The sequence below is a fragment of the Rhinopithecus roxellana genome, chromosome 2 (assembly GCF_007565055.1).
Source record: "Rhinopithecus roxellana isolate Shanxi Qingling chromosome 2, ASM756505v1, whole genome shotgun sequence".
Classification (NCBI taxonomy): domain Eukaryota; kingdom Metazoa; phylum Chordata; class Mammalia; order Primates; family Cercopithecidae; genus Rhinopithecus; species Rhinopithecus roxellana.
In genome coordinates this window covers 22,471,374-22,493,804 of record NC_044550.1, presented here as the reverse complement: position 1 = coordinate 22,493,804, position 22,431 = coordinate 22,471,374, and the positions used below count along the sequence as shown (strand labels likewise).

Genomic DNA, 22,431 nt, shown 5'->3' with positions numbered 1-22,431 from the left:
TTCTGTCTCCATATTTCTCTTGTTCAGGATCCTCAACCTTAGCACTATTGGCTTTTTGGGGGACTGGATAATTTTTGGTTGTAGAGGGCTGTCTTGTGGCATCCAGGGCCTCTACACACCACCTGCCAGTAGCCAACTCCCTTCCACTTGTAAAGACCAAAAATGTCTTCAGATATTTCAAAATATCCTCTGAAGGGCAAAATCATCCCCCTCCGTGAGAACCCATGGTGGAGGGCAAAAGAGAAGAGGCCCACAGATTGAATTCTGGGGATCTTCAGAGTTTGTGGATTGAGGAGATGAAGGGAAAGCAGCAAAGGAAAATGAAAAAGAATAGATGGTGAAGTTGGAGAAGAGGCAAGAGAAAATAGTGAGAAAGGAAGTAAGTGAAGGAAGCATTGCAGAAAAGGAGTTGCCATCTGTGTCAAATGCTGCTACTAGCAGGCCATCTGGGTGGAAGACTGATACTTGACCATTGCTGCGTAGAAACCTATCTTTATAGACATAACCCCAAAAAGAGGAAGGATAAAACAACTGCATTGCCACAAACAGGAAAACATACTTGAAGTAGCCTGCAGTACATATTTTAAGACAGGGATTAAGAGAATGGTTACAAACCAACTAACTTCTGTTGTTGCAAAGGAGTGTTAAGAGACAGCAATTTAGAATCACGGACAGTCAGAATAAATCGAATACATATTAGTAATTTTAGTAAATTGTGTATTATACTAGAAATTGTGAACACAGGTACCTGGTTCAGTGTAAAGGATACAGTAAGTCATGTACTACTAATAAGAGTTCAGGTGCTATTTGTGAGTCACATGTTAATGAGTTGCTTAAAGACAATCTCCGTAACTGTGACTCTCGCCCTTTGGATTCTAAAATGCTTTCTTGAGGGGAAGAACCTGGCTTTGGAGATGGCAAACCAGGAACAGACATGAAACATTTGCATCTGTAGGGGTCTCCTATGCGTTTTAGTACAAGAATGGCTTTCGATCTTACGACTTAGTTTAATCCATGTGGTAAACAGAATAACAGTCCCTCAAAAATGTGCACACCTTAATCCCCGGTACCTGTGAATATGTTACTTTATATAGCAAAGGACCTATTAGGGATGCAATTAGGTTGAGGAATTTGAGATGGTGAGATTATTCCAGAATATCTTTGGGTAGGGGACATCTAATCACATGGGTTGTTAAAATTGAAGCTACTAGGCTGTGGCCCTGGATTGTCTGGTGGGCCCAATATATTCACAGGGTTCTTAACCGGGAGTCGGGGGATCAGAGTCAGATAAAGTGATGTGACCATGGAAACAGCTTAGTATGATGCATTTTGAAGATGGAGAAGGAGGCAGCCATGAGCCAAGGAATGTCAAGTGGCCTCTAGATGTTGGAAAAGGCAAGGAAATGGATTCTGCCATAGAGCCTCTAGAAGAAATGCAACACTGGTGACTCTGATTTTAGCTCCATAAGACTCATTTCAGATTTCTAACCTCCAGAACTCTAAAATAATACATTTGTGTTAGAAGTCATTCAGTTTGTGAGAATTTGTTGTAGCTGTCCTCATTATCGGAGTTCTCAAAGCTACTGTCTGCAGACTTTATCCTCTTATGTCACTGAATGAGAGTTCAGATTTTGAAGGAGCAGTATGAAAGCCCCAATCACAATGTTGCCATATTATTATTTTTGGAAGTTTTTTTTGTAGAGACAGGTTCTCACCATATTACCCAGGCTGGCCTTGGATTCCTGGCCTCAAGCCATCTTCCCACCATGGCCTCCCGAATTGCTGGGATTACAGGCATGAGCCATCATGCTTGGCCCTATATTATTATTTTTAAGAACAAAATGAAATTCAGAATTCTTGGGTAATCGGGTGATAATCTCGTTAAGTAAAAACAATGTTTAAGTCATTTTCACTCATTACTAAAAATATATTTCTTCTGATTACTGCCAGTTTTTTTCTCAAGCTTAATTTCTTATGTACATTTAATTTTGCTGACAAAATCAATTTATGAGCTAACCATGAGATCATCATCACTGCTGAGATATTTTCTCTAGTCCAGAAATAGTATTTGGGGTATATTTTCTCATTGCTTCCCCAGTTTCTTTTTAAAATTTATATTGAGGGAATCATTAGTGACAAGAGTATATTTATTTATCCAATAGTTAACATGAAAACATGCCATGTTTTCCCCTTCATTTTATTTTCTAGCTTTTGGAATTTTCAGTTGTCTGTGAGGTGATTCGTGGGAAAACCCTATATAAATATTAAGGTAGTGGTAACCTGCAACAGAAATGGATTCTCCTTCGATATAAATGTCAGTCTTTCAGTACAGAGAAAGTGCCCACAAACATGGATATGTTTATGCTTGTTTATGTAATTGTGCAAGCTGTTATTTTTCTTGGTTTTGATTTAAATCTAGGAAAATTTTCAGTTTGAATTGGACTTAATCTTATAAACCTGAAATCCAGTTTTCCATGCATTTTGAATAATTATCTCTTTTGACAGTGTTTTTTCACTTCTAGTTTTAGCCTCCAGTTCTCAGATAGGTCTATTAGTTATAAGACATTCCAGGCTTCTTTAGGATAAAGACAATCAGGAAACAGATTTTTATATTGAACTCTAAGTGTAGCCTGTTTGAAAGGGCGTTGGTCATCCATAGGGGAAAGATGAGTGGCTTTCAGCATTTGGGTCAGTTTTTAAAGAAGCCCAGCTGTACCATATGATCAGGAACTAATGACCTCAAGGTTCCAGTCATTATTTCTACATTTAGTAGAAATTAGAGGACCATCAGCCAGGGATTTTTTAGCAAGGAATTCTTAAGTTGAAAAGCTTAGACTAGATCTCTAAGGTCTATTCCAATCTTGAGATTCTGTATGTCTATGGTCATTAGGCCACTGTACTGGAAAAGAAGATTAAAAAAAAAAAAAAATGCCTACAGCTCTGACTGACATAGCCCATAACTGTACTTGTGTAACTTCAGGCCCAAGAAAATTTTATATTTAGGAAAATAAATGACTGATGCTTCATTTATATTATAGATTTTTAAGGCTATAAGAGATAAAGTTTAGTTTGGTGACAGGAGAGTCACTCAACTACTGTTATTTAATAGGAGGCATTTCAGAATTGTAGTACACTTTTTATATTACCATTGTTGCACCTTTTTTCATTTTCAAGAGATGGGGTCTTGTTATGTTGCTTAAGCTAGCTTCGATCTCTCAAGCTCAAGGGCCTCTCCCACCTCAGTCTCCTGAGTAGCTGGGACTACAGGCAGATGCCATTAGGCCTGGCTCATCATTATTATATTTTGAAATAATTTAACAAGTGAACATTGCCTCATTGGAAATTCATGATACCTTTTTCTTAAAATGAAGAGTATTTGATCAAGAAAACTGGTGCAATGAAATTGAATTGCTGCTAAAACCACCTTCTGAATTCTATTTCTACATGCTGCCTCTCTTATTCAGAAATTACTGTTTTAAATGGCCACGAGAGTTTTGTTTTACTATGACTAGATTGTTACTGGAAATTCTCATCTGTAACAATACTCTCAAACAAAACAAACTAGAAATTATTTTTTCATCATAGAGATCATTTTCAGTTTGCTTTCACTTGGGGGTGGGAGATTTGTCTAAATAAGACCACTGACTTTTTTTGGTTTTGGCTTTTTTTTTTTGAGACAGGGTCTCACTCTGTTGCCCAGGCTGGAGTGCAGTGGGGCAATCATGCTCACTGCAGCTGCAACCTCCCAGGCTCAAACAGTCCTCCCACCCCAGTCTCCCAAGTAGCTGGGACTACAGGCACGCACCACCACCCAGACTAATTTTTAATTTTTTTGTAGAGATGGGGGTCTCAGTGTGTTACCCAGGCTGGTCTCAAACTCCTGGGACAAGTAATACTCCCACCTTGCCCTCCCAAAGCATTGGGATTATAGGCGTGAGCCACCATGCCCAGTCACTGATATGTTTTCTGCCAGGTTTTGATTTGGGGGTGATGGCAAGCTTTACTCTAAGGAGATAAAAAATTGAATGGATTTTAATTCTTTTGTTTTTGTTTTTGAGATGGAGTCTTGCTTTGTTGCCCAGGCTGGAGTGCAATGGTGTGATCTCGGCCCACTGCAACCTCTGCCTCCCAGGTTCAAGAGATTCTCCTGCCTTAGGCTCCTGAATAGCTGGGATTATAAGCATGTACCACTACACCCAGCTAATTTTTTCTATTTTTAGTAGAGAGGGGGTTTCACCATGTTGTCCAGGCTGGTCTTGAACTCCTGACCTCAAGTGATCCACCCTCCTCAGTCTCGCAAAGTGTTGGGATTACAGGCATTAGCCACCATACTCGGCCCGAATTTTAATTCTTTGTTTGATTTTGCTAACTAGAGTAGCAGGGACAGTCTACAGTCTTTGGTCTAACTTCAATACTGATTTTTTTCTGATCAGTTTTATAGAGCCTTATCTACTGAAACAAAAAATATTCTTGTACCTAAGATGCAACGCTTTAGGATTGAAACTGACAATTCTCTGAGCCGCAAACATCAACTCTACTGAAATAATGCTGTGATTAGCCTAGCAGTTTGCTATCTTTTACTATGAACAGGAGCATATTCATTCCTAAAGGTGATCCCATCTGATGATTCCTGTGAAGAGCTGCAGTTCACACACACTTCAGTGCATTGATTCCTGTGAAGAGCTGCAGTTCACACACACACTTCAGTGCACACACACACTCACACTCAAACTCACACATTGACACACTCTCACACTCACACACTCACACAATCAGACACACACTAACACACACTCAACACTCACACACACTCTCACTCTCACACACCCTCACACTCAGGCACTCACACACTCACACTCTCACACACACACCCACACACACTCACACACCCACACACACTCACACACTGACACATGCTTTCACACACACACTCTCAAACTCACTCTCAGGCACTCACGCACTCACACTCACACACTCAATCACACTCACACTGCCACTCACTCTCACACACACACTCACACTCACTCACACTCACACTCATACTCATACTCACACTCACACACTCCAACTCACACACACACACAGTCTCTTACACTCAAACTCACTCACACACATACACACACTAAAATCACACACACACTCACATACACTCTCACACTCGAGAGATCCAGAATTCAACTTTTGCCACATCTGCCCTCTGGGGTACAAATAATGCATACCAAGTTTCTCTGTGAACATCTTTTTAAATTCTGTCTTCCTTCCCAGCTCAAAGACTTTCAGTGCCCTTCATGACTTCATCCAGCAGTTCTCTATCCATTTTTCTGGGGGCACAAGTTATTACTTCCCCATCTCTCACCCATGGGACATGATGGGATATGTGTGATTTAGTTTATTGTTTATTTAAGAAGAAAAAGAAAGGAAAATTAAGCCATGCATTTCAGTCCTGTACTTTAATTATTACTAACAAATTATTGGGCACATGCCTCACAACTTACTGCAAACTTGAGGTGCAGATACAGCCTGAACTCTGCTGCAGTTTTCAGAGCGTCACACAATCCGACTTTAGCCTGCATCTCCCAACAAGCTTTCTGCCAAACCCAACCCACAGCATCTGGTATGACAGACCCCCGCTTTAGCTCACACCTAACTCCACTGCCTATTGCTACTTGCCCTTTGCCCATCCATCCAAAGCCTTCAGGGTCCACTCTTAAATCTTCCACAGCATTTTCTCATGACAATAATCTCCTTCCTTAGCTCTTTATAAAACATAATCTGTAACACACATTTGCTACTGACCCCCGTGTAACCATGCGTTATCATGTAAATTTTTCTAACTAGATTAGCAGAGGCAGAATTTACTCTCATATAAGGATCCTTTTTTCATTCAATGTCATACTAACCATACTGCAAAGGAATACAATAAGTTTATTAAATTTTCTTGGCCATGGCTTAAACTTAACAGAAGGAAAAAAAAACCTAAAAGGTTTACTGAATTTTGAATGGATGGGTGGATATCAACATTTTCATCAGCTACTAAAAAAAAAAAACAAAACAAGAAAAAGGAATTCTAAGGAAACAAACAAAGGCAATTGATATCCTGCCAATTTAAGTATTAAAGATTCTTTTTAGATGTGCAGGTTTTTGTTTTAACATTTTGAAAGTATTTTCTCCCCCAAAATCTTATTTCCAGTTGTAATACAAAAACAGAATGCACCAAGATTTTTAAAAAGGTGACAGGGAGGAAAAAGATAAGTTTACAGATGTATACAAGGAATTTCTATGTCCACTCTGCTTCTAAGAGGGGTATACTTTCCTGGAAAGGGATGTGTAGCCATGTTATTGAATCTGGTGTACTAAATGTAACTCTACTTTGATTATGGCCTACTTCAAGGATAGAAAAACTAAAAACTAGTTCTCGCACCTTTAAAAAAAAAAATAGATAAGGAGAACCTGTGATCTCTGAATTAGTATCTGGAGGGTGAGGCAAAAAGGGAAAGAAGTGCTTACAACTCAAAGCAGCCTGGAAATCACACACCTGATTTGGTTTCCTTGGTCATACACAACAGAGTGGAATAAGAATAAGGAACCCTTTACCTTAGTTATAGCGTTGTCTTGCAATTATAAAGCCACTTTTTATTTGTATCAATTATGGGCATATTTTCATGATTATTCACAAAATGATTATCAGAATTTCTGGGCATATAGTTAATTTACTTATGAATAAAACCTCCTGGCCAGGAGTGGTGGCTTACATCTGTAATCCCAGCTCTTTGGGAGACTGAGGCAGGAGGATTGCTTCAGTCCAGGAGTTGGGGACCAGTCTGGCCAACATACTGGGACCCTATCTCCACAAAAAAGTTAAAAGAATTAGGCACACCTGTAGTGCGAGCTACCCAGGAGGCTGAAGTGGGAAGATCGCTTGAGCCCAGGAGGTTAAGGCTGCAGTGAGCCATGATCACACTACACTCCAGCCTAGACAACAGAATGAGACCTTGCCTCAAAAAAAAAAAAAAAAAAAACTGCTGAAAATTTTCCATATTTTTTTTTTTCTTTTCTTTTTTTTTTTTTTATTATACTTTAAGTTCTAGGGTACATGTGCATAACGTGCAGGTTTGTTACATATGTATACTTATGCCATGTTGGTGTGCTGCACCCATCAACTCGTCAGCACCCATCAATTCATCATTTATATCATGTATAACTCCCCAATGCAATCCCTCCCTCCTCCCCCCTCCCCCCTCCCCATGATAGGCCCCAGTGCGTGATGTTCCCCTTCCCGAGTCCAAGTGATCTCATTGTTCAGTTCCCACCTATGAGTGAGAACATGCGGTGTTTGGTTTTCTGTTCTTGTGATAGTTTGCTAAGAATGATGGTTTCCAGCTGCATCCATGTCCCTACAAAGGACGCAAACTCATCCTTTTTTATGGCTGCATAGTATTCCATGGTGTATATGTGCCACATTTTCTTAATCCAGTCTGTCACTAAAAATGCCTATATGAAGTCTTGCAGAATCCTTAAGAATGTGACAGAATTCAGCCCTGGGTAGGACTTTAAGAAACCTCAGGATCCCTCTCAAGATAATCTTATTTTAATATTCTTATCAAATTATAACCACCATAGACATACATTAAATGTCATATTGGCAAAAAGTAGTGTTATTTACTCTAGTCTCTGGGTCCCTACTTTATTTGTATCCTTAAAATCACTTTCAGAACCATAAGTTGTTTCCTGACTTGAGTCAGCAACTCAAGAGGACTCTTAAAAGAGGACGGGGGTGCACCAGTTGGCATTCTGTCTCAGCGTCAGACTCTTCACCTTAGAACATGAAAACTTTTCTACACTAGGTAGATAGGTATCAGCTGAACTGGGCAGTGCCCTTTTCTTTTTTCCCTCACTGCTTTTTACTTTCCCAACTCCTTGTACCTCACATGTGTACAATAGTCATAATGAAGACCATGTAGATACGACATGAAAGAGCCAGGAGGGAGCTCAGGTCAGCTTCCCAAGCTGTTCATTAGCAATTATCCTATGTTGAAATACTGCCCACATTAGCAAATAAACTAGTTTGACTCTTGGGGTACAGAAATTTTGATGTGAATGCTAAGGAGACTCAAGCTAAGCACTGGTTTCAGTGAAATCCCATGAGTTTAAAAAAACATGTCTTTCAATTTATGCATGCTGTTTCAGAAATGTTAATAAAGCAATAAATACAAATCGTAGAGTGAGAACTTGCTCAGCTACTCTGGTAAGAATCAAAAAAGCATGTCCTAGGAATGTTTTGGGACAAGACAGTATGATAGAGAAATTCAGATTTCTAAGGATAAATCCACTATTCATTTGTATTAATTATGGAATAATTTCCATTGTTCATCTTGATGACAGAAATAGAAGGGTAAAAAGGATAAATATAAGCTTGACAGAATTAAAGCACATCAGTATATCATTTGGGTTGTCTTTATTTGGTTGGTCACCTGGTAATCATAACTCCCAAATCATCATGCTGAAAAGTACTTATTAAGTACCTATAATTACGGGTTGTGCTATATGATGCACATTTAAAATTTATTAAACGAGAAGAGTCCATGCTATCTCAAAATGGCTAATTATCTGATAATAAAACAGTATAGTGTTACCATTATACCCAAGTATGGAGGCCTGCCAGTATACGAAGTATTACCACTGAACCATTAGGAAAGCAATCTATCCACATTAAAAACTACGTGGGCTAGTGGCAAACCATTATTCATCTTGAATACAATTGAACTTTACCGGAGAGATGCCAGAAAGGAAAGGCAATTTTAATTCATTAAAATTGCTCCGTTCATTAAAGAAAATCTTACCTTCTTCTAAGCAGTATGGAAAACTAATAGTACATTCAACCATAAATAACTCAGTTAAAGAGGTAAGTGTTAATGCTTCCTTAGGCAACTCCCACTTCTAGCAGATGCTTAGGTTTAATTCTAAACTAACCCAAAGGATTTGAATTTCACCACAGTAAAAGATTTCTGTGCATGCAATGAACAACTTACTTTGATCACAGCACTTAACCCGATTCCCGTTAACTACCTGTAACCCAGATATAGCTTATACAATTATTTTGTGTTTACCTACCTGCTTGACCACAGCCATGACAATGTTGGATAGTCTTGAGCAGTGTACAGTGTGCAGCTGTGTGACTGTGAGTGACTACTATCATCAGGTTCCCTATTCTCTCTTCTGTCGAAGGAGGAAATTGGGCTCCACCTCTAAGGTTCCTTGCAATTATCAAGTTCTATGATTCTGTACTGACTGACTTCATTGCCTTAGCTGTTGAATTGCTTTGTAGAAAGCTCTAAAAATTATGTGGAAAAGTGAATGGCCCTTGCTGGGATGTGAGCAGTGCATTAGGACTAATTCTCATTTTAGAAGTGAGGAAATTAGAGAAAAAATACATAGGGAAGATTTTTTATTCTTTTCTTGGTTCTTGAGGCATTACTTTTCCCTTTATGGCTAGAATGATAGGATTGTATGAAGACATTCATTTAACTTGGTTTGTTTATGATTACAAGTAATACAATTAATACGGCAAAAATCAGAATCTCAAGTATGTTGAATGGGTAAGATAAATAATAATTTTAAGGAAATGTCTTCAGTGGTATATGTATAATTAATTTCTCTTCTCAAAGAAGCAAAGAGGGTTTGGATGAAAGTTTCCCAGGCTCAGAAAATATGACAGTAGAAACATGAAGATGGGAAATTCTTCTTCATCTTTTCACAGTTACACAATGTTCTACACATTATGCAATGATTATGTAATTCAAAAGGAGAGCTTAAGGAATTTTTACAGCTCATAACACATCAAGTACCCCTTTTTCTTCTGAAAGTTTACCACAAGAACAGGAAAATCTAGGCCTACTTTTCCTCTAAGCCTGTTTATCTATGAAATAAAGATAATACTTTACCTGCACCATGAGGATTAAATGGTAAAGCTTTTTGGCATTATGTTTACCCATAGGAATCACTCTATAAATCATAATATGTGATTATTGTCACTTATTACCTTTATAAATTAGAAAAAAGTATATACTTTTTCATATTACTATCGCCTACATTAACTTGGTAGAACTTTATTTTTCTTTAGTCTTTGCTTATATGTGCATAAACAAAAATGGTGATTGTGACTCTTAAGTAATTTAATTCCATGCCCTTGCAATTTCCAGAGGAGAAATAAAGCAATATATATAATTTATGACCAAAAGTACTTTCTTCCTGAAATGTCCAATAGTGAAAGTTTCCACAAAATTGTCTCACTTTTCCACTTTTCATTGAAGTATAGAAATAATCAGTGTCTTTCTAGGGGAAGAAAATGTATCATAATATTTTTCTGAATATTTGACTCTTTAGTTATTACAGGGAAAGTACAACTTTGTGTTTAGTGCCTGTTTACTGTACACACATGCCTAATTATTTTCCCCATCAGAAAATTTGACAGGACAAGACCATGTTCATTCAACAGATATTTATTAAGCACCTACTGTGTTCCAGGTCTTGTGTGCCCAAGAGAAGAGTCTGTAAACCTCAGTGAAAGTGATTTATTCAACTTTTACTTCTGGGTTGATTTCTGGAATCATTGCGTTATTTGGTATTCACTAAGTAGGTCACTTGCATTCATTTACATAGGAATGCTGCTTTGTGTAAATAGCAAGGTCCCTTATGAGTCAGCATTATATGTCAGCATGAAGGGAGAAAACATGAAGCATTTTACAAATAATACTCTTTAGGTGAACACATTTTGCTTTTGATATTATGTTTTCTAACTTACTTCTCAACCCTTTCCTTATTGATCTAATTGAATAGGGAAGACCCATTTTAAGAGAAACATTGCTTTCTTAGGAAACATGCTCAACTGTTTAAATTATTTATAAGGTTTCTATTGCTTTCTGTCGAATCATAGTTCTATTATAGAAGTTTGTTGATTTTTGCTTTTGAATTTATTTTTTGGCATTATCAGTACTGTTATCAGAGGCATTTGAACTACAGTGACTTTATCTTGAATAGGGGCTAAGTAAAATGAGTCTGAGACCTACTGGGCTGCATTCTCAGGAGGTTAGGAATTCTTAGTCACAGGATAATATAGGAGGTTGGCACAAGATCACAAAGACCCTGCTGATAAAACAGGATACGGTTAAGCAGCTGACCAAAACTCACCCAAACCAAGATGGTAACAAAAGTGACCTCTGATCATCCTCACTGCTTATTATATGCTAATTATAATGCATTAGCATGCTAAAAGACACTCCCATCAACACCATGACAATTTACAAATGCCATGGTAGAGTATACAGTCTAAAAATGGAAGGAACCCTCAGTTCTGTTCCTGGGGAAATCCCCACCCCTTTCCCCAGCACACTCATGAATAATCCACCCCTTATTTAGCATGTAATTTAAAAACCCATAAAAATAGCCAGCCAGCAGTCCTCAGGGCTACTCTACCTATGGAGTAACCATTCTTTTATTCTTTTGCCTTTTTGAGAGGGAGTCTCAAAAATCGCAGCTCATTGCAACCTCTGCCTTCTGGCTTCAAGCGATTCTCCTGCCTCAGCCTCCCGAGTAGCTAAGATAACAGGTGCCTACCACCATGCCTGGCTACATTTTTTATTTTTAATAGACAGGGAGTTTTACCATGTTGGCCAGTCTGGTCTCAAACTCCTGGCCTGAAGTGATCCACCCACCTCAACCTCCCAAAGTGCTGGGATAATAGGCATGAGCCACCACGCCCACCCAAGATAAAAATTTAAATGTCTATCTTGTTCCAAGACACAACCATGTCACTAAATAGTTCCAATAAAAACACTTTTTTAAAATTCATGTATGTATCTAAATTGCCTCAACAAACTCTAAAGAATAAAGTTATTTCTCTCAGTGAAAAGGCTACTTTTTGTACTTCAATGCTATGTTGTTGAAATTTCAGTCATAGAGCCTACAAAGGAAATACGTCTATTCTGATGTGATACTTAATATGTTGGTTAAACTGCTGGAAGACCTGATTTGTCAAGGGAGATTTCAATAGAGCACCAGTTTGCCATGTGGACTAGACTCCCTCTTCAGTGAAGCAGGAATATTCTCAAGAATATTTTTTCAATGCTTAAAAAGAGAAGAAGTGGTACAAAATTTGATGTTTCCTAATGACTAAAAATATCTTAAAGATTTTGTTTGCTTGTTTGCAGGAAGAAATCTTTCCTGTTTTCTGCTCTGTATGCTGCCTTTATATTCGGTGGTCGGCACCTAATGAACAAACGAGCAAAGTTTGAACTGAGGAAGCCATTAGTGCTCTGGTCTCTGACCCTTGCAGTCTTCAGGTAGGTTTTTTTTTTCATTTTTCTAATAAAATGTATCCCTTTTATCACTTGCTGAAAGAATGCAATGATTAAGCATTTGATTTTAAATCTGATATTTTTGATTATTGAATATGATGAGGACACAAAATAAAGTGTTCAGAAAGAAAGCCTGCACTGCAACCATTTGCCATGATGTACCCAAACTTGTATATTTTGAGAATTGTCAGGCCATCTCTTGTCCTGTCCAAATTGGCCATGCAGTAATCTGATTCATCTGTTAGGATGAGAAGCAGTACAGTAATTCATTAGTGTTATTGGCTAAATATAGATGAAAGGTTAAATGGGAAGGCACACAAGTAACCTGTTGAAGTCCATTGGAGAACAGGGTTCAAATACCCTGGGTGTGCTATTGCTAACACTTAATCAAAAGATGACACTTAGACGTAGACCAGACACTGGACATCTGTGTCAGTACTGATATACCAGAGAATGCTTTTGCTCTGCATCTTCAAAAGCACCGTCCACCCACATTCCCTGAACTGACTTACAGGCATGTGCTTGTGTAGCCAGCTCTAGCTTCATAAATGTGAAAGAACTCAACACAGAGGCTGTCAGGACAAGGCCTGTTCTCTCCAGGGCATTTGTCAGCCGGTGTGCAGACTCATTCCTCCAGAAGCTTTCAGGAGCATTTCCAGTCTTGTATTATTTTGTGATCTAGGCAATCACAAGACTAATTAGCACCCAGCTGGTGTCCAAGCAAGTGCCAGGATTTACCTAGAGTGCTAACAAAGGCACCTGTTCTATTTGTGTTTTGCTTGTCAAAACCAGCAAGTTTATAACTAGGCTTGGGGAGGAACAGGAGGGGAGTAAATGTACATATACTATGAAACACAAAACTATTCATTTTCATATTTATATAATACTCATTTGTATTTTTTCATATTATATATTAACTGTTCCACTTCTAAACAGAACTGGATGTTATCATTAAAGCTTCATTAGTCACTTAAAGCTTATTAAAAATGACTGAGCAGGAAGAGTATTTCCATTAAACTCATGATTTGTGCCTTTCCATAATGTTGGATCCCTCCATCTAAAACACGCACCTGCTCACCACTGCTGAATATACTTTTTATTTCAGTGCAATTTGTAAGGCCCTAAGTTTGAAGTACTCATGATTTGGATCTGTCACTAAAATCTCCTTCCAGTTAAATCTGTATCAGGTCATGATTCTCTATAATATAAAGAAGTCTTTTCATTTTTATTAACATTTAAGTTTGACAGATATGCCTCACCTAAAGTATTTTGATATTTGTGGGGAATTTATCTCTATCCTAATGAAGCCTTTCACCATTTTACCGATTTTTCAATATTCTCTGAACCTTTATCTTTTCTTATTTTAAATTTTAACACTTGTAAGCAGAGAAAAAAAGTACAATGATTCCCCTGCACCCCTTACCTTGGTTAAACAACTGTCAACACTTGGCTGATTTTACTTCATTTAATCTTGCTCACCTTGTTTCTCATCCCCAAATTATTTGGAACTTTTAATAATAGAGGCTGAAATAATTCTCATTGAAATCATACCATGGCTAAAGGTTAAGTACTCTTTAAAAACAAACACAGTATTATGATCTCACCTAAATAATTTGTTCTCATTACATTTCAAATTTCTTTAGTTGTCTCATAAATTATTCCTGTCTTACAGTTTATTTTTAAGAACCTGGATCAAAATGAGATCTTTACATTTCCATTAACTGATATCTTTTGACTTATAGATTTCCTCTCTTTTTCCTTATGATTCATCCTTTGAAGAAACCAGATAGTTTACCCCATAGAGTTTCCTCTGGCCTGGATTTTGCTTGATTCCATTTTTCTGTACCTTCTATTTCTTACAAGTTGTAGTTAGATCTAGAAGTTTTATTACATTCAGGTTTAACATTTGAAGAGGTTTTCTATAAGAAACAACTTGCCTTTATCAACTATTTGGTTATCTTGAAGTATATACAGTTATTATAGCAAAGATTAGGATAAATGCTTGATTCTTTGTCTGTATTCCTCAGGTTTTTTTTTAAGTTAGCTAGCATGTAAATAAGATTTGTTTTCTTAAGAAATCATTATAAACTTATGGATGTGTACTTTTTTATATGCCAGTGATTTTGATACATGATTTTGATGTGTTTTAAGTCCACTGCTATTCCATTTGATGGTGATAGTTTGATTTTTTTCTTTAATTACAAGGTATTCTGGGCCAGGCTTGTTGTATATTTCTTGTCCAGAACTGGAATCAGCCATTTCTCCAAAGAGCCTGTATTAGATCGTTTTCATGCTGCTGATAAAAGACATACCCGAAATTGGGAAGAAAGAGAGGTTTAATTGGACTTACAGTTCCACATGACTGGGGAGCCCTCACAATCATGGCGGGAGGCATAATGCACTTCTTACGTGGAAGAGGAAAGAGAAAATGAGGAAGCAAAAGTGGAAACCCCTTATAAACCCGTCAGATCTCGAGAGACTTAGTCACTATCACGAGAATAGCATAGGAAAGACCGGCCCCTATGATTCAATTACCACCCCCCCACCCCCCAACGGGCTCCCGCCCCCGGCTCGGTCCCTCCCACAATTTACGTGGGAATTCTGGGAGATACAATTCAAGTTGAGATTTTGGTGGGGACCCAGCCAAACCATATCAGAGCCCTAATTCCTGGTAGAGAGGAGAAAATATTTAGAAACCACTATCTGGGTACTCAAGGTGGTTGTTGGTGCTAAGTAAGTTCTTTTATTTAAGTCTTTAAAGAAGCCAGAAGTGGAAATTTACTTATTGAGGTAGAATATACATATATAATCTATTATCTTTTTTTTTTTTTTTTTAATGGAGACAAGATCTCACTCTGTCACCCAGGCTGAAATGCAGTGGCACAATCACGGCTCCCTACAGCCTCAACCTCTCCAGCCTCAGGTGATCCTCCTACCTTAGCCTCCCATGTAGCTGGGACTACAGGCATGTACCACCACAGCCGGCTAGTTTTTATATTTTTTTGGTAGAGATGGAGTTTCACTATGTTGCCCAAGCTGGTCCCAAACAATCTTTACCATTCTTATGACTTAACTTTTATTTCTCCTTCCTCTCGGGCCAAAAATCCAAGTGCCCAATGTTGGCCAGTAACTCCACATTTACTTTATCCTGCAATGCATATGCAGAAGTCAGTAGTGATACTTTATCCTTTTTAGACTGACAACTTATTGTGTTCTCTTTCATTTAACGGATTCTGTTATTTTCTTCAGAGCCACGTTTTGTATAAAATTTAAAAATCCAGAACTATATAGAAAAATCCAAGTATCTGTAGTCTAAGGTTTTAAACAATGGATCTTAATATTTTTAAGCCAGAATTTGGGAAACACTGATAAGGGAATTCTATGCTTCTGTGTTTGAAAGAACATATTGAGATTTCTCTATGCTTAAAGAATGCTAGTCAACACTGCATGGAAATAAAAAGTCTGACTACAGAATGATATTTTTAATATAAAAATATAGAGATACTAGAAGAAAATAAACTCAATTTTTTTACTTTTTTTGGGGGGGGGAAAGCCGATACGACATCTTATTTATTAAATTCCTATGATTTATTAGAAAATAAGACCAGCCTGGGCAACATGGCAAAACCCCATCTCTACAAAAAGTACAAAAATTAGCCAAGCATGGTGTCGTGCACCTGTGGTCCCAGCTACCTGGGAGGCTGAGGTGGGAGGGTCACCTGAGCCTGGGGAGGCTGAGGCTGCATTGAGCCATTATAGCACCACTGAACTCAAACCTGGGTAGCAGAGCGACCCTGTCTCAAAAAATAAATGAATGAATAAATGGATAAATAAAAAATTTCAGCATTTGTAGAGGCTGATTGTAGTGGACTGGCAATTTAGAAGTTAAAAAGATTTATTTTTTTGTGATGTGTTATTCAGAACAAATGAAGCAAGTATAATAATGTGGACAACGCTTAATTTTGCATATTGGCCATTTATTATTCTTTGTGTTTTTCTGCATTTAACACATTTCCTAAAATATACATACACACATTCATATCTAATCCCCTACACAATTCTGTAGAATTTCGAGTAGTTGTTTTTTTGAAATCCAAATATTTCATAAAGTTGATATAAAACATTCATCAAAAATATGCTCTTCTGGCCAGGCATGGTGGCTCACACCTGTAATCCTAGCACTTTGGGAGGCCAAGGCGGGCAGATCACCTGAGGTCAGGAGTCTGAGACTAGCCTGGCCAACATGGTGAAACCCCGTCTCTACTAAAAATACAAAAATTAGCCAGGCGTGGTGGCACGCACCTGTAATCCCAGCTACTCGGGAAGCTGAGGCAGGAGAATCATTTGAATCACCTGGAGGTGGAGGTTGCAGTGAGCCAGATTGTGCCACTGCACTCCAGCTTGGGCAACAGAGCAAGACTGTCTCAAAAAGAAACAAAAAAAACTGCTTTTCACAGACAGTTGTTTTAATGTGTTAAGAAATTTCTTATTTTGATCATAAATGAAAATTTCATTTTTATAAATGGTATATTTTTGTAGAAAGTTTTGAGTGGCTCTTACACTATAATTCTTGCATTTTCAAATATTGTCTAATGACAAAAGTATAGACATTCCTTGCTCAGGAGACAGAGATAGTTCTTCTATGAGATGGTCTGCAATGAGGTGATGGCCCAAGGGCCTATCACCCACTCCATCTCCCCGTCCTTTGCCACTGTAGCATAAGATGCCATCAATTTGGAAAATGAAGGAAAGAGAAAGAACCAAACATTTCAGAAGAAGTAAATTTTTCTTTTGGAAAATCACTGAAAAGAGGAATTTTTGTGTATTTTACTGCTTAGGAATAATTTCTTTTCCCTCAAGTCCTCAAGGTTGCCTGTTAGCTCTTAACAGCAGCCAGGGACCCAGTTATGCTTAATTTCCAGATGCCATACACTGTTTACTCATGAACTGAGACACCATTGTGGGAATTAAATCATATCTGCTGCATACTTAAAAAGACAAACAAAAGAAACCTCTTCAAACCAGTCTATTTCAAAAAGTGATGGGGTTTTAGTATTGTTTGCAAGAATTGCCTGCAGTTTTTCTCTTTATTTTTAGGGGTTGACTGAAGCAGTCTTCATGGAGACAGAAGTCTTCATTCAGGTGGTATTCAGTGTAATTTATTGAAACCTATCATAAGTTTTGATAGAGTAGATCAAATATGGCCAGCTGAGTTTTCCTTAGGCCTACAATCGATCATTTAATTGAGGAACATTTCTCTGGGTTCCCCTGACAATCTCTCCTCATGATTCCTCCAGGCTCCCTTTTCAGAATCAAAGTACCAGGTTCTGGTGTCAGTCTTTGCAAATATGGCCGGGATGATGGCACAGTAACCAATTTCCACCTACATCTCACCTAACCCAAGGACAGGCATTTCTTTATTTGATAAGATAATTTTATGTGGCATTTATCCATGGGTAAAGTTTGAACATTTCCTTAGGGTAAATGCTGAGAAAAATTCTGGTTATGTGAATCAGTAAAACTTTTAGATGAGATTGCTCCTGGTGGCAAAGAAGTTAGATTTGGCTAAGTTGTCAAACTTTGATATGGCAACAGAGCATCAGATACTTCAAGGTACTTATCCCCTGTTCTTCTAGACACTCCTGAGTCATTTAATCGTGTTGCTATGACATGTCAGCTGGGTTACTACAATTGATTTGAAAAAGCTTTCCATCCTTCTAGATTGGGTCCAGGTGTGTTTGCTTCTGATTCAAAGAGCCTCTACCAGTTAACCTGTCTGGCAGTGTTTTCTTTTCATCAGCAGCATAAGGAGTTCCAAGAAGCCATCTTTGAGGTTCTTGATGCAACACAGATCAAAGCAGGATGTCTAGTCAGTGTATATTATAAAAAGATAATTACTTGATGTTACAAATTTATAGGTGCCAATATCACACTTGCTTCACCTTTGCTTACTCCTGTTTCCTGGTGATTACTCTGGCCTCAATTGTTTTATGCATGATTTGCACAAATCTAGATGTTCTACGTTTTACAGTTTGACATCTCACCTATTAACTAGCAATTTTTCCTGTTGAACTTCGTTGTAATTTCCTGGCTACATTTTCATTTTGTTATTAAATTTTATCTCTGGCTTAAGTATGAAATATATTCAAGATTAGTAGAAAATTATTCTTTTTTTTCTTTTGTGGGATTTTTATGAACAAAGTGCTTAAATATAGCATAGGAAACTTACAGAAAAGTCTGTTTAACAGTGCAAGCCGTAGATAAATGGTATTTAACCAAATCATTCAAGTTCTGTTTCCCCCGATTTTATAGACGAATTCAGTGTCTAATATCTGAAGAATTATTGGCAATTACCTTATTTCTAAAGCCAACAAGTATATAATAAAACTAACTGAAGCTGTTCAAGTGAAAAATACCTGACAGTTTGTAACCCATATGGAAGGAGTGAGGACATGATTGACCTATAAAATGATGGTACAATTAAAATGACAAGTTTTAGAACAATGAAATCAGTTTGTACATAAGCCCCTCATAAGTGTCTTAGTTTTTATTCCTATGGTTGCCAAAAGTAGCCCATTTTAATCCACAAAAACAATAATGACAATGATTGCAGTGATATTATTTATATAAAGTAAATGGATCTATAAGCTTTAAGTGTCATAGGACAAAAGCTCCTATTTTATGAAAAACACGTTATAAATGTCAGATTTTTAAATGTAACACCAAAAGTACAAAAGTAACAAGCAAAAGATGCCTTTGGAAAGCATAATGCTGAGTAATATAAAAGCAAGCTGGAAAATAATCCTGGAAGTGAATACCATTTATGAAAATTTTAAAAACTCGTTAATACTACATTTATGAATATATATGTCGTAAAAGCATTAAAATATGCATGAAAACCTCAGGATACTAAGTATCTCTGTTTAGGGGAAGGGAAGGAGAGAAATAGGGCTAGAGAGAGTCCAAAGGGGGCTTCAATTCCTTTTGTAACATTTCATTACATGTAGTAACGTGTTACAACATGTTATTACAAAAAGGTCAAACCAGGGAAAAATAGCTATTTGATAAAAAGAATGGCTATAAAAAAGCAAAGTTGAATGCAATTGATGACATTTGGTTTGTTAAGTGAAAGAGCAACAATTGTAGCCATATTATAAGATTCAGGTAGTACTGGTGGTGCAGAAGAAGTAAAGCAAGTTTATATCAAAACACAATGTTGTAATTTATTGGTCCTCATTCTCTACCTATCCCACCCAATAATGATCGGTATATAGTTAGAATGAAGAATAGCTTTTGTTTTCTTCTTTTTTCTGACAGTATCCCTCAGTTAAGTGTGTATGTTTTGCTGGAAGGATGATTTGAGGACCTTTCTTTTCTGTCCCTGTGTTCAACTCTTGAAGAATCTACCACGGTTAATGTTTCTAACCTGTAGACAGATACGATGTAGGTCAGATATTGTGCATTTAATTATTGTTTTATCAAAACTTGTTTTGTTTTTATCTTTCGCTTACTCGAAAATGTAAAATATCACATACCAATACTTGGTACCTTCCTTAGCCTCTTATTTTTGTGTTATTTTATCAAAGAACCAGAGCAATTGCTGACTCCAATTTGCTTCTAATGCCATATTTGTAAATTACAGCTTCTCCTATTTTTTTAAAGTAAAATAAATGGATGTATAGGAAATCCTTTTTTTTTTCTTTTTTCTGAAGGCAGAGTATATAATAGTTTTCTTTGCAGAATCAGATTTTTCTTGAAACTAAATAGCTGGAGCAATTGTGTTTTATAATAATAAATATAATAACAATAATTTATTGAGACATAAAATAACTGAGAATAGAAATAACGTAACACCTAGATAACATCTCCAGCACACTGATTGTTTTAAAGGTCAGGTCACAAAATGACAACAAAATGTATTTTGTTTCCCTCTGCACCGAAAGAAAAGTGAAGCACCCACACTGTATTATTAAAAAGCCCAACAAATGTTCAAGGCAAAAATCTTAATAAACAGTAAAGTTTAAAAAGCCCATTCCCATAGGAAAAATAATCCTTACATTTACTTAGCACTGCCAGAGCTGGCTCCTTCCCTTGATGAAGGACACCCTGCTAACATTTTTACAACTGGAGATAACAATGTCTAGTCTGAAAGATAGTGGGATAGTGGATTTGTTAAGCATTTTCTTTTAATTTTTATTTTATTTTATTTGAGATGGAGACTCGCTCTGTCACCCAGGCTGGAGTACAGTGGCATGATCTCTGCTCACTGCAACCTCTGCCCTCCGGGTTCAAGCAATTCTCTGCCTCAGCCTCCCGAGTAGCTGGGATTACAGGCACCCACCACCACGCTTGCCTAGTTTTTGTATTTTTAGTAGAGACAGGGTTTCACCATCTTGGCCAGGCTGGTCTTGAACTCCTGACCTCGTGATCCGCCCACCTCAGCCTCCCAAAATTCTGGGATTACAGGGGTGAGCCACCGCACCCAGCCATGTTAAGCATTTTGAGTTGTATTTGAATCCTTTTCAATCTGAGAGCTGCAGGATACCCCTCCATTGTCCTGTTCAGTTTTGTTATTAGTATCAGTTTTGTTGTTCTGTTCATCTATACACACATTCACATAACTGCCTAACAAATTGCAGCTATTTATTATTAATATCAATTTTGTTATTCTGATGACCTATACATGCAGTAACATAACTACCTACAAATTATAGCTACAGGATGAAGAAAATTCTTTCTGTATCTGCACATAGTATATATATACACAAACCCCGTTACCCTTTATACACTCTTCTTCCTGCCCACCAGGAATTTTTTCTATCCTCCTGACATCAGAGACAGCTCAAGTAAAATACTGCTTCAACTGAGACCTGATATCAGAAATTCCAATGCCAACCCAGACTAGCTTGGATCCCCACCCACCCCCTTGCATAAAACCTCCATGCTTCATTAACCATGCCAGGAGCATCATGAATAGGTAATAGCAGAGTTATATGACATAAGCTACTTCATTAACATTCTCTTTGTTTTCTAGATGTCTTAAACTGGATCCTTTGCCAGAGTTTGGTCTTTCTAGTCTCAAATCACAATAAAGTGACCTTAACTGAATTCTTGACCCCTTTTGAGAAACCACGAGCTATAATAAAAATAAGGAATTGGCAACTTTCTATCTTTTAAAAGTAAGATGGAACTTTTAACCGGGGTCCATGCATTCTGGTCTGCTCTGGACAGTCTTAATTTTATGCACGTTGTCTCAGTGTGATTATTAATAGCTCCTTCTTCACTCTTTACGAATGTCCCAATTTGGATGATAAATACAACAGTTATTCTATTTATCACCCACTGAGAAATTGAGTTGGCTCAATAAAAAAGAAAAAGGAAGAATACCATTGATTATTTGTTAACTTACCGCTAACAAATTCTTATTTTTAGGATTGACCTCTTGACTAAAACTTGCTCTGCCTATAATATCTCCAAACATTTGACACATCATCGCTCAGATTTAAAATATCCAAACTGGATCTCCTTTTGATATTTCTTTTCATTGAAATTTATTACAATTTTCCTAATGAACATCTTGAAGTCATTCAAAGTATGTATGCAAATCTCCTTTACCCAGTCACCAACTTGTATCAAGTCTTGTCAGAATCTCTTAGGTAGCTGACTATACCGCTGTTTCTACCCTGGACCCTCCAATTATGATCTTTGTTACTTCACATCTTCAGTTTTACAACCACTAGTTGCTGTCCTTCAGATGTTTCCTCTACCCAAAGATATTCTACATAGCATATTGTTTCCCTGTTTAAACCTTAACTGAAACTCTTTTGCTTAAAATCTCAATCTCGCCATAAAAATGTACAATCTTGCCTTGACCACTGCCCTATGCAAACTTTTCTAGCCAAGCCAACATGTATATCGAATCTTTTCCCGCAAAACTGACACACCTTGCCCGTTCCTAATTTCATTCCTTTTCTTTTTAGACAGTTTCACTCTGTCACCCAGGCTGGAGTGCAGTGGTGCGATCTAGGCTCACTGCAACCTCTTTCTCCCAGGTTCAAGTGATTCTTATGCCTCTGCC

The 22,431-nt window shown here is 37.5% G+C and overlaps 1 protein-coding gene across 1 annotated transcript in view; it reads left to right on the top strand.

Moving 5' to 3' along the window:
- Positions 1-22,431, top strand: part of ELOVL6 (ELOVL fatty acid elongase 6) — a 149,735-nt gene that overhangs the window by 88,272 nt on the left and 39,032 nt on the right. The window contains exon 3 of the mRNA XM_010389086.2: positions 12,207-12,338. Coding sequence (XP_010387388.1) covers positions 12,207-12,338 — 132 coding nt within the window. The remainder of the gene's footprint in view (positions 1-12,206; positions 12,339-22,431) is intronic.